Source organism: Drosophila guanche, unplaced genomic scaffold, assembly GCF_900245975.1.
Source record: "Drosophila guanche unplaced genomic scaffold, DGUA_6, whole genome shotgun sequence".
Taxonomy (NCBI): domain Eukaryota; kingdom Metazoa; phylum Arthropoda; class Insecta; order Diptera; family Drosophilidae; genus Drosophila; species Drosophila guanche.
Genome location: NW_022995744.1, coordinates 7929569 through 7941756, shown reverse-complemented (window position 1 = coordinate 7941756; position 12188 = coordinate 7929569). Strand labels below are relative to the sequence as shown.

The 12188-nt window shown below is 42.9% G+C and overlaps 2 protein-coding genes and 2 non-coding genes across 5 annotated transcripts; 3 read left to right on the top strand and 1 right to left on the bottom strand.

The window, feature by feature from the left end:
- Positions 1 to 29: 29 nt before the first annotated feature.
- Positions 30 to 2636, top strand: LOC117580224 (kinesin-like protein KIF3A). Its single transcript, XM_034266638.1, has one exon. It carries the CDS (start codon positions 198 to 200, stop codon positions 2247 to 2249), a length of 2052 nt encoding a protein of 683 aa, XP_034122529.1. The 5' UTR covers positions 30 to 197; the 3' UTR covers positions 2250 to 2636.
- Positions 2637 to 2923: 287 nt separating this feature from the next.
- Positions 2924 to 2996, top strand: Trnav-uac. Its single transcript has one exon. It is a non-coding gene; the product is annotated as a tRNA-Val (tRNA).
- A 150-nt stretch (positions 2997 to 3146) lies between these two features.
- Trnav-uac lies at positions 3147 to 3219 on the bottom strand. Its single transcript has one exon. It is a non-coding gene; the product is annotated as a tRNA-Val (tRNA).
- A 1196-nt stretch (positions 3220 to 4415) lies between these two features.
- Positions 4416 to 12173, top strand: LOC117580230. Of its 2 annotated transcripts, none has more exons than XM_034266645.1 (3): positions 4416 to 5050; positions 10647 to 10702; positions 11827 to 12173. In XM_034266645.1, the coding sequence occupies exon 3, from the start codon at positions 11964 to 11966 to the stop codon at positions 12144 to 12146; it is 183 nt and encodes a 60-aa protein (XP_034122536.1). In that variant the 5' UTR covers positions 4416 to 5050; positions 10647 to 10702; positions 11827 to 11963; the 3' UTR covers positions 12147 to 12173. The 2 variants fall into 2 exon arrangements, with proteins under 2 accessions (XP_034122536.1, XP_034122537.1); XM_034266646.1 differs by lacking the exon at positions 4416 to 5050 and adding an exon at positions 7339 to 7598.
- Positions 12174 to 12188: the final 15 nt, after the last annotated feature.

The window sequence follows — 12188 nt, the reverse complement described above, 5'->3', positions numbered from 1 at the left end:
CTTGTCATTACAATCGATAACAGCAGTATTTATGCAAAAAAAATAAAAAAAGAAACAAGCATAGCAACGGTGTACATAAACAAATGCGAAGAAAATCCATTCTAATCGATTCCCAGTAACTGCGCTTGGCAGAAAAAGTTGCTCACTGCCGACAGATATTGGGGAATAGTCCAGAGACACGAGTCACAAGATAAACCATGCCGCAGGAGGAGGAAACCGCAGGAACGGAAGTGCCGCAGCCGCAGCAGCAGCAGCTCGATGACGAAATCGAAAATGTTCGTGTGGTGGTGCGGACGAGGCCCATGGACAAGAATGAGCTAACTGCTGGTGCACTGAGTGCCATATCCGTGGATAAGATCAACCGAGCCATCACCGTGATGAAGCCGAATGCCACGGCCAATGAGCCGCCGAAGACTTACTACTTTGACAACGTCTTCGATCTCAGCTCCAATCAGCTGGACCTCTATGTGGACACGGCGCGGCCCATTGTCGACAAGGTGCTGGAGGGATACAATGGCACGATCCTAGCCTATGGCCAGACGGGCACCGGCAAGACGTACACAATGTCGGGGAACCCGGACTCGCCACAAACAAAGGGCATAATACCGAATGCCTTTGCGCATATCTTCGGACACATAGCCAAGGCTCGAGAGAATCAAAAGTTCCTGGTGCGCGTCAGCTACATGGAGATCTACAACGAGGAGGTGCGGGATCTCCTAGGCAAGGATGTGAGCAAGAGTCTGGAGGTGAAGGAGCGGCCGGACATTGGCGTTTTTGTCAAGGATCTCAGCGGCTATGTGGTGCACAACGCGGACGATCTGGAGAATATTATGCGGTTGGGCAACAAGAATCGCGCTGTGGGAGCCACCAAAATGAATCAGGAATCCTCTCGCTCCCATGCCATCTTCTCCATTACCGTGGAGCGCAGCGAGCTGGGCGAAGGCGGTGTGCAGCATGTGCGGATGGGTAAACTTCAGCTGGTGGATTTGGCCGGTTCGGAGCGGCAGTCGAAGACACAGGCCAGTGGACAGAGGCTGAAGGAGGCCACCAAGATCAATCTGTCGCTGTCGGTACTGGGCAATGTCATCAGCGCTCTGGTAGATGGCAAGAGCACGCACATTCCCTACAGAAACTCCAAGCTGACGCGCCTTCTGCAGGACTCGCTGGGCGGCAACTCCAAGACCGTGATGTGTGCTACCATTAGCCCAGCGGACAGCAACTATATGGAGACGATTTCCACGCTGCGCTATGCCAGTCGTGCCAAGAACATTCAGAATCGCATGCATATTAACGAGGAGCCGAAGGATGCGCTGTTGAGGCACTTCCAGGAGGAGATTGCTCGCCTGCGCAAGCAGCTGGAGGAGGGCACACTCGAGGAGGAGCCGCCGAGCTCTGAGGAGGAGGAGGACACTGCCGACGATGAGCTGGAGGCGCCGCTGGAGATCGAAATGGAGTCCTCCACTGTACAGGTGGCCGAGAAGAAGCCGAAAAAGAAGCGCGAGAAGACCGACGAGGAGAAGGAGCAGCTGGCACAGCGGAAGGATGAGCATTTGCGCGAGATCGAGCATGCCAAGACCGAGCAGGAGCAGCTGCGCAACAAGTTGGTGTCCCTCGAGGGCAAGATCCTAGTGGGTGGCGAGAATCTCCTGGAGAAGGCACAGACGCAGGAGAAGCTGTTGGAGCAATCCATTGCCGAGCTGGATGAGCGCGAAAAGACGGAGGAACAGCTGCGGGAAACGCTGCAGAAAAAGGCCACCGAACGCATCGACATTGAGGAGCGCTACTCCACGCTGCAGGATGCCAGCACAGGGATAACCAAGAAGATCCATCGGGTTATGCAGATGCTGATGGGCGTCAAGTCGGAGCTGGCCGACCAGCAGCAGGAGCATCAGCGCGAGAAGGAGGGCATCTACGAGAACATACGCAGTCTGTCGCGGGAGCTGGCTCTGTGCGAGCTGGTGCTCAATTCGTACGTGCCCAAGGAGTACCAGTCGATGATCAATCAGTACACGCACTGGAACGAGGACATTGGCGAGTGGCAGCTCAAGTGCGTCGCCTACACGGGCAACAACATGCGCAAGCACATCTCGGCCCACAAGACCAGCGGCAAGGAGCCAGAGTTTGTCGATCTTTCGCACGTTTATCTCAGCTACAACACCGATGGCGTCTCCAATCCGTTGCGGCAATCCAAATCGGCCAGGCCACGCACCTCCGGCGTGCCACGCCCCACAACAGCAAGACGATACTGAAGCCACAACAGTTCCAGTAATAGTCCCAGTACCAGTCACAGTCCCAGTCTCACTCTCAATGGTCCATTGCTAGTCCAAGTCCAGGTTTTAACCGGGCTACGTGCCCAGTTTTGGTTTCTTTTGTTGTTGCTCTTACTTTTCTACGGCTTAAAGTTTATTTGCTCAGCGAATTTTCGTTTATAGTATTTAGTTTCTTGTTGATTTATTGTTTAGGCCATACTTTTAGGTTGATCAACGGTGCAATATGTCTACAATTAACATTTGTTTATAATTTATTCTACGATACTTACGACTAAGCAGGGACAAGATTTTACACCCTAGGCACAAATCATGCGTAAGAAAGATACTATTATTGATGTGCTTTTAAATAAATAGCAAATATTATAATCCAAAGATAATATCAAAGAAAAGATTGCGAATTCCTTGTGCCGCCTTTTGCACCATCTAAAAATACTCTTAGTGAGGGATATGTACAATTTACATGCCAATATCTACATGGCCATGTACATGCTACATTTCGAGGCAGCGACACCTACTGTAGGGGAAATTGTCTAGTCAAAATAGCTTTCTGGGTTCTGGGGGGAAATTCTCAGCAGCAAAACATGCAACAAATTAAATCAGGGCTCTGCCGTTGCTGCTCAACAAAACTGAAATTTGGCCAAACGAAAACAGCTGGTTCCATAGTGTAGCGGTTATCACGTCTGCTTTACACGCAGAAGGTCTCCGGTTCGATCCCGGATGGAACCAGATGGTTTATTTTTTTGTTTGGTTTTTTTTTATGTAATTTATATTTTATGTTTTAATTCGCATCACCCTTCAGCTATTTTTAACCAAAGAAAAAAACTAAATATTACATATAATAATAATAAAATAATTTAAAAAAAGTAAATTTCCTCCTGGTTCCATCCGGGATCGAACCGGAGACCTTCTGCGTGTAAAGCAGACGTGATAACCGCTACACTATGGAACCAGTTGAGGTTCTCGCGCCAGAGTTCTTACACAAGCCAAGGCACCAAGCCTTCGCCAAAAATTAAAGGAATATTCTTATTTGAATGATTTTGGAAAGTGGTTTTTGAAATGCACGATGAAATTGTGCACAGACTGCTGCTCATTTGCATATTCGCTTAAGGAAATTAATAATTTAATAAATTAAATATCTTTCTTTCTGTTGAGCATTTGTTGTCCGCCATTTGTTTGGTTTAAATTCCTTCCGCTCTCTTGCTGCATATTTTGGTACCTGGTGCAAGGTGGCTGTGGGCAGACAAGATGTAGTCATGAATGCATTACTAATTGAGGCATCAACGCAATTTAACCGAAATAAAAAACAATTGCAAAAGCGCTGCTTCCTGGTAATTAATGCCTTACCTTTGTGTAAATACACCTTGGATTTTGCAGGTACATACCCGGCTCAACAAACATGCAGAGATAAGAGTGTATTACTGTACCGTACGTTTCCGTTACGGTGTATTTATTTGTGACTTTGAGTGGGATTTGAGCATTTTAGATCACCTAAGAACTTCACTCCTCAGCCGGCCCTCCACGCCATGACTTTTATCTCTTATCGCGGCACGTTTTGTTTGCTCTTTCCGATTGTGATTCGTCTGCTGGGCGGTTTAGGGGGCGGGACCACATGTTGGGAGTTTCAGAGTCAAGTCGTCGCTAGCGGAATTTTCTGTCTCTGTCTGACGTCACGAATAACTGTTTAATTTACATATGCATGTTGAAATCAATTCGCAACGATCCAAAGACAGAGAGTGGGAAAGGTAGAAGAGAGCGGCGAGGAGAGCATCCAACTCAAATAGGAGAGAGAGCAATGAGTGAGAGTCGTACACTGTCTTACAAAATTTGGGCTAGGCGAGATGTTGTGTATAATCGAAATTGGGGTTATTTTTCAATTGTCTCTTCTCATCTCACATGACAGTGTATGTTTTCACTATAGCCTGCTACTTAAGTTGCTTTCACACTGTATTTGGGTGTGAAATAGACCCAACCGCATATATTTATAGAGAAAACCGCTAATCCTGTTGGGTAGTGTAGTCTCGCTAGCGAACGACTCTCACGGCAGACAATCGGTCGCACTCTCTTCTTATTTCTTCGCTCTTTGAGTCGGAACAAAATATTGACTGATCGTTTGGGGCCGATTATTTCAACGCTTATTTCTCTTTTACTCATCGTCGCAATCGGAAGGGAAAAATACTTGGGTGCTTTTATTTCGTACATTTTTGTAATTTTTGTATTTTATCGTGTCGTGTTCAACGTGTGCGAGTATTTATTGTTGCTGTATAATTGTACAATTGCCGACGGCTAAAAATACAATACGTACATTAAAAAGAGTAGCAGCCGCTAGCTAACGGAGTGCCACGTTCTCGCGTTCTACAAAACTACTCTCTCCACTACACACACACAACACACTATATTTAATTAATTTCAAACAAAAAACCGCATGGCAACAACAATCCCAACAATTTCAATGAAATAAACTATAATTTCAAGCGTTATCAACGTGCATTTGTTATAAACCAAAACGCGTGCAAATTGTCCAGTGCCACAAAAAGAGAGAAGTCCGGAAAAAGTCATATCTCCTTTAGTGATTTTCCAATGTAGCCCTTCACGCTTGATTAACACGAGAGCGTTGTGTGACTATATAGCAGTTTCGTGTTAAACTCTTCAAATATCGTACAAAGTGGCCGACTATAGCAAAGATCCAAAGAATTCTCCTCCATACCACAAATTTCCCCAGCGAATTTCACTCAAGTGCTAGCGCAACATTCGCCTGAGTCACGAGCCATTTCAATTTTCCGGTAAGTTGTCCTCGATCTCGATTTCGAATATATAGAATGCACCGCTTCCATCGAGTGTTAAGTGTTAGTGTTAACAGTGCCATTAGTAAGGCTCTCTCGATTATTGATTATTGACCTCGTAATATTTAACATTCAGACAGACAATCAAGAAAGGCGACGCGCAATATCTGTTTACTGGCAAAAAAAAACACCGAAATAGGGTCAACATCTGATGAGAGAGAGGATGAGACGCAGTGCTGTATAGGGATGATACTCTCCTCTCTCTCTACTCTCTGCACAACAACCACTCTTCAGAGGATTTCTGGGTACTCTTATCTGGGGTTTGTCAGGGTAAAACCCAATGGAAATTGCCTATTTTTAGTACATGTTGCCATTCCATTGATTAAAGTATATTTCCCCCAACATGCCCGATATCAGCTAGACCTTGCCACCTGCCCTCTGGCTGTGACTCATTTGTTGAATAACATTTTGCCAAGATACGACGTGTATGAGACATGCGGAACAAGACAAGATCACATGGGTGTTGGACAGAAGGTAGAAAATCGTTGACATGGGTGAAGACCCCGGACAAACACAACGAAGAGACACTTCTGCCGTTGAAGTTTGTCAAATAAACATGCCATATAAAATGGCCAAGACGCAGTGGCATCCAAAAATACTCTGTACTTGATGATGTATTTACATAGTTATCGGTCCGTCAGTCTGTCCGGTTTTAGTGGCTTTTCGCTTAAAAATTTCCCTTATCTGTGGCTAGATAACATTTAATTTTGCACATGATACCAGTCCAAACCAGGCCAAACAATATCAAAATTTGCGACAGTTTAGTTAAGGTCTTACCACGCAGCTGCTTGCACAGAGAGTTCTAAAAAGAGTTTCGTTTTCCAACAAATTGAAAACCTTGCAACCTTGTTTTTTTTTCTCAGTCAATAAAAGTAAGAGTTCAACCTCAAAAGCCAATGGCCTAGAATACAAAACTACACAGCAGAAAAAACCCACAAAAAAACGTGTCAAATTACCTCCAAAATCGGTTGAAGGGGGAGCCTAAAGCAAAGTCTCTGCCTAGCAACATGGGATTCAAGTTGGAGTTGAAAAACTGGGGAGACTGTAGACTGCGCATGCGCGACGGCGACGGCGTCTTCTCAGGCTTCTTCTGCCCTGCTCCTCTCGGCGTCTGGAGCGGCCAAACAAATAAAAGGCAATAAAAACTATTAAAGCAACAACAGAGAGCGAGAGGCAGGTCTTTCCAAGAAGTGCCCCGGCAGGCAGGCAGACAGGCAACCAGTCGGCCAACGAGCCCCATTGTACGACAGACAAATGAGGTCAAAATCCTTGGGGTTCTTGTCCTTCCTGGCTTAGGCTTGCTCGTCGGGACTGTGGGATATTTGTGAGCAACAGGAATGTTTCGTGCACCAGCAGAACAGGAAAGAGGGGAAAAAAAGTATAAAAATAGAAGGAGAAACAAGACTGTGATCGGTTAGTGGATTTGTGTCTGTGTCTCTGTGTATACTTTGATATTGACCGACAATTGTCAATCAATTTGCTGCTTAGGTAAGGCTAGATAGAAAGAGAGATATATAATTATATATGTGGCTAGCAGATTAATCAAGGTTTTTTCCCATTCGCATTCCCATTGTGCTGACGACAGCCTGGGACTTATGTAAATGAAATGTTCTGGTACACACGACTTGTCGCCATTTCAATTCTCAATTCATTTCAATTGAGAGCAGACCAAGAATTTGATTGACCCCACAACACAGACAGATACAAACAGGCAAAAACAGACAGACACCGACTCTTATCAATTTGTGAGAGGCAAAGAAAGTGAAATGCGTGGGGAAAACTCATGTTGCATAGACACACTCCCCGTTCGACAATTGCGCACTGATGAAAATGATGGGACGGCTGCGCTCAATTAAATGTCAATTCTAATTGTAAAATTGTAGACAAGCGGAAACAAGCCCCAGAAGTCGGTCAACAACAAGGGCAAAGTTCAGCACTCAAGTGACCCCCAAAAGAGCGCCTCTTTGGGTGGATAGGTTATCTCATTTCCCTGAGAAGCATCTGCCCAGCTCTCCCTCTAGTGTCTCGGTAGCGGCCAAGTTCAATAGAACTTTTGATCGTTGAAAACAACGCAAAAAAATTGCACGAAGACGATTTTCCTCGCATTTGCCAGTCGGTTAGTGCTTCGTCGTGGCTAGAAAAACCCGAAACCCGAAGAGCCGAAGAAAACCCCGAAAAAGCACCAACCCATTCGACATTTTCGGTGGGAACGTCAAGGCATACGGATCAGTACGAACAAACACGAATATATTCAAAGAGATAGAAAAAAGATCAACCTTTGACGCAAAAGGAGGATTCCATTTAAAAGTATATTTTCGGTGCAGATCTTTCCGGTTTTCCCATCAATTTAAGTCGCGCGCGCACTTGACCAATTTCCAGATAATTGCAGTTAATTGGAAACGTCAAATAGATTTTTGCAGTGCCTGTGCGGGATTAAAACTCAAGAGGTTTTTGTGTGCCGCAAACCCCCCGAAAATTTAACAAAGAGGTAAATGACCCGTCATGCTGTGAGGAAGAGAAGAGAGTTCTTTAATAACAGGTTTCAGTTGCATCATTTTTTGATACAAATTTCAAATCCGATTAGTGAGAATTTGTGCTTAAGAATTATAATATAATTCTCCCCGTCTCTCTGTCTGTCTGACAGCAGAGGAAATTACAAAACAGTGCAAAAGATACAGTGGAAAAGCTTAAAAAAAGAACAAAGCACACGAAAAGTTGCTAATAAATAACTATAAAAATTGGTCTGCAAACACAAGGCAAATCCCACTGCAATGTTTACAAACTGCAGATACAAACAAATGGATTAAAGAGTAAAAAAAGAAAACAACAAAAATGATATAAAAATCAAATACATATAAACCAAAGGATCTTTCACAATGGATTATATCACTTTGATTGTGGCACAAGTTTTCCCAGAGGGAAACCAACGATCAATTCTTTGCTAATTTGATTCTCTGACAAATTTGCATTTGTATATTGTATCTATTAATTAAGAGTTTCCCGCTAATTCCACATCACAGTTAATCATCATGTATACATATGCATATTGTATATGTTTTATATATAGTGAATATATTCACATTTAATCGCTCTCTGATCATTCATTGAATCGTTAGCATTCGATTAGGGAATGTGCCACGAATGGGAATGGCAAATATTACGCCTCAGGTTTCAGTCCTTCCCAGACCTTTTGTTAAACTGCCAATCACGTTTGCATGTGCGATCGGATGCCGGCATTGTCCACGTGTTTGATATCATAGAAATTCAGTACGAATCAGAATCAAAATCAGAGTGCCAGTCGGGCAGGGACGTCTACGTTCCAGACGTCTCGACGCTTTCGTCTGGTCATCCACACTATACTATACAATTGTTCCCTCTCCCCACTGCACTGTCTGTTAACTCTGAAAATGTGCCAGATCCACAAAAGATATAGTATCTGCATGTGCCTGCCAGTTGATATTACAAGAGCCATTGCAGTGGAGCATTTGCATAGCTGACTCTGGACTTTGGTACTCTGTGGGGGCATCAGTGGACTCCCGGGATACCGGCGGGGACCTTATCATAATCTGTGGCGACGCGTGGCAGCAGCCAAGTAAGCAGTTTTCGTTTTCTCTTTGCTGCTGTTAACCCAATTGATTAAAAGCCCTGAAACCTGGCCGTCCACTGGTCAGCATTTTATATGCACCGTCAACTGTTTCGTTGATTTTATTTTATTCGGTTATTCATTGAGACATTTCCCACATTCGTAGAACCCTTGTGAAGAGTATACATTGTATGAATTTCCTGTATCATTCACGTGGCACGTGAAGACACGTACCGTCGGCTACAGCACATGCCACATGTGGCGCTGCGCTGAAATTTCTAGGAAAGATTATGAATTGCCTTCTTTTTTACGGCAAACGTAACAGAAACAAAATTAAAAGTATCTACCACATTTCTCTTGTTTATTTAGTTTATAAATCTTTTAAAAATGATGTGGGATTTAATTTATGGGCTCAACAATTTAAAAATCCATTATGATCGAAGTACAGACTGTAAGCGTTAGAATTTATTATATATACTGGTAGAGGAAAATCCCCTTCAAATTATGGGAACACTGATTAATTATTTATATCTTATCTGTGGCGATCCCACCGATTGATTGAACTTGTGTTCTTAATATGCCAAAAGGTAGACACGTTCCATATCTAAATATTTCCACTCATAAATATGTATGAAAGTTGGGGCGTAATCTTATCAATATATTCTGCAACCCCTTAGTGACAGTTTCAGGTCGGTCAACGATGGAAAGGTAAACTATTTGCTCTAGGCTATAGTTTGATTGAACACCCAACTAGACTGACATACAGAATTGAAGTACATTTATGGTACACCTACTCTAAGCTTAAAACACACACAAAAAACAACTGTGTTTAAACAGCGATAATAATGTTAATTCGGCGTTAAGTAAGTTAAGTGAGCCGCAAAAGACGTCAGTGGGTTCTACTCTCCCACTCGCATTTTTATGCTCACAATGCTATTTTAGACACTTTTGTGTTAGCGCTAATTCCTGACGTCAAAAGTGTACCCTGCACTCTGATCTCCCACTGGACCTGCCACTGGATCTGCATGTTATCTATATTGACAGCCTTTCTGGCCTTCCTAGAGGGCAGCAAAATTAAGTCTGCTTTACCTTTAACACACAGATAATATTGTTTGTTTTTTCAATAAATATATAAACTTGTTCCATTGATATTTTTGTACGATTGATGTCTTGTCTTGAGGTTGCTGTTGCTGCCATTTTCACTTCAAACTTGATTGCTGTTTATTTTCACAGACTGAAACTGAAAATGGAACTGGCAATCAAAATGGAAATGGAAAACGAATTTATGTTTCGATTTTAATTTTCCTTCTCTTTCTCCTTTCAATTGCATTTAAATTGTTTACATTCCGCTCTCTCAACGCAAAAGCCTTGAAAATCGAACCCAATATGAATCACACAGAGAGACAGCTCTAGGGATTACTTAATTGAATGTCAGGAGATGGGTATACGTGCTGAGCAACAGTTAGTAAAACTTTTAGACAGTAGAAAGGTAATGAGTAATGAAGAGTTGAACGAGTTCATTGGGGAGGGCTCCTCCTTCCAACTGTCAGCAATTTTGGCTTTTACGACTCAATGGCAATGATTCCTAAATTTGCTATGACTCCTACACAGTGAGCCACAGAGACCACCAATCAATTAGCATGGTCATATATCATATCAAATGACTGCCACGATCAACATTTTATGACACAAACAAAATTCAGAGCACCACACGCGTGCTTCGTGTCCAGACCAGCTCTGGACGATGCGATTATTTCAGATACAGACTCTGCGGAAACTCCGGACTGCGGGGTACTCGCCTTCTCTGTGGATATTGTCGGCGGACATGAGACAAATCTCAAGACGACGCGCGACCAATTGAAAAAATAAACAAATAAAAGAAACACCCAAAATTATAAGCGCCTCCAGACTAAACATTAACTTTTCCCTTTCTTTCTTCTCGTCTTTTTGCAGTTCTTCAAATGGGTTGACTTGTGATATTGCAGCTTCCTGGACCCGGGAAACAAAAGGTAAGACAAGGTCTTAAAATCTCTGTTTACATGAGAATTATATGATTTACATTCAGTTTAAACAATTACATCTAGTAGTAGAATCTTCCATTCCATTTGGTAAATATTTGCGCCTTCTCAGACATTTCCGCTTGTATGCAAAAAGGCAAAATCAGAATCAGCAAAGTATTATGCGGTACATGCCTAGTACTCGTAATAGGCATCAATATAAATGTTTAATTGTATTTACCCGCTGACTGACTGATGCTATAATACTATTCGATTTTCTTTAAGCAACATTTTGCACAAGGAATTTGCTACTCCACGTGCCAGACGAATGATATTATTGTGTTTTGGTATTGCTCGATATTTGCTTTTAGTTGAATCAATTTTGGAATTTCCTCCATACAATTAAATTCTTTTGGTAAGTGTGGATTGGCCAAGAGAACTTTGTATCCAAATATAATTTAGCTTCGATTATTTATAATCTTTTTGGCAAAAGGAAATCTGGTTTTGTAATTAGAATGTTGTTTATTAACTTACCCGTAGGACAAAGACAAACCACCATCAGATAAGCTAAATGAACTTGCTTTAAACACTTTAGGCACGATCTTGTGGATTCTTTTATGATATGGGTAGAGGTAGAGGGTAGAGGAACCGCAGATGTTCTGCTTATCTTCGAGCAACACTCTCGTAGCCAATTTAACCAAAGACCAGCAGTGGCTTTAGCTGCTGTTTTTTTGTGCCATAAAATTAATTTATTAGTTTTACAAATGCTTAACAATTTGTTTACCCATTGAATGTGGAATTCCGTTCGCGAATCTCACAAGGGAAAGTGTGAAATAAACATACAGATAGATGCGCGTATAGTAGATGGGAATCAGATCAGCTCTTGAGTAGAAGAAAGTGGATATATGTAAATATTTAAAATGGTTCAAGGGCAAAGAGTAAAGGGAAACACTCTCATGGGTAATAATTCCGGGGGTTGAGCAGATCAGAAAAGTTTCCAAAATCTGTTTATTATGGAAGCGAGAGATTGTGCGCTGAATAAATATTTAAACTAAATGGACACTTTGATGGGCATCATTTTCTTTTTCAAATTTCAATAAATATTCTTATTATTTTTGCATCTCGTTTGCTTTCAGGGATACAACTTGAACCTCAAAAAAGACATAGCCCAAGATAACATCAGAAATACCATCCACAACATCCATCCAGCCAACCATAGGATAAACCCCGACAATAGAACCCAGTTGAACTGTTTGGAATCGCTGCAAGACCAATGAACTACTCGGCCACATCGCTGTACAGCGTGGCCACCATCTACAGCACCTGCTCCCGCTTCTACGCCTGCTCCAGCACCAGCGCCTGCATACCCCAACAGCACACTGGCCAAGTGATTCGTCAACGTTTTGGCCACTCGTACGCAGCACGTGCCGATCTCAATTATAGCCAGGAATACTGATACCGATACTCCGATACGACCCGCAACTGCGCACACTGCAGC

What these genes read in the sequence shown, in the direction of transcription:
- LOC117580224 (XM_034266638.1), top strand. Translation starts at nt 198, where the DNA reads ATGCCGCAGGAGGAGGAAACCGCAGGAACGGAAGTGCCGCAGCCGCAG.
- LOC117580230 (XM_034266645.1), top strand. Translation starts at nt 11,964, where the DNA reads ATGAACTACTCGGCCACATCGCTGTACAGCGTGGCCACCATCTACAGC.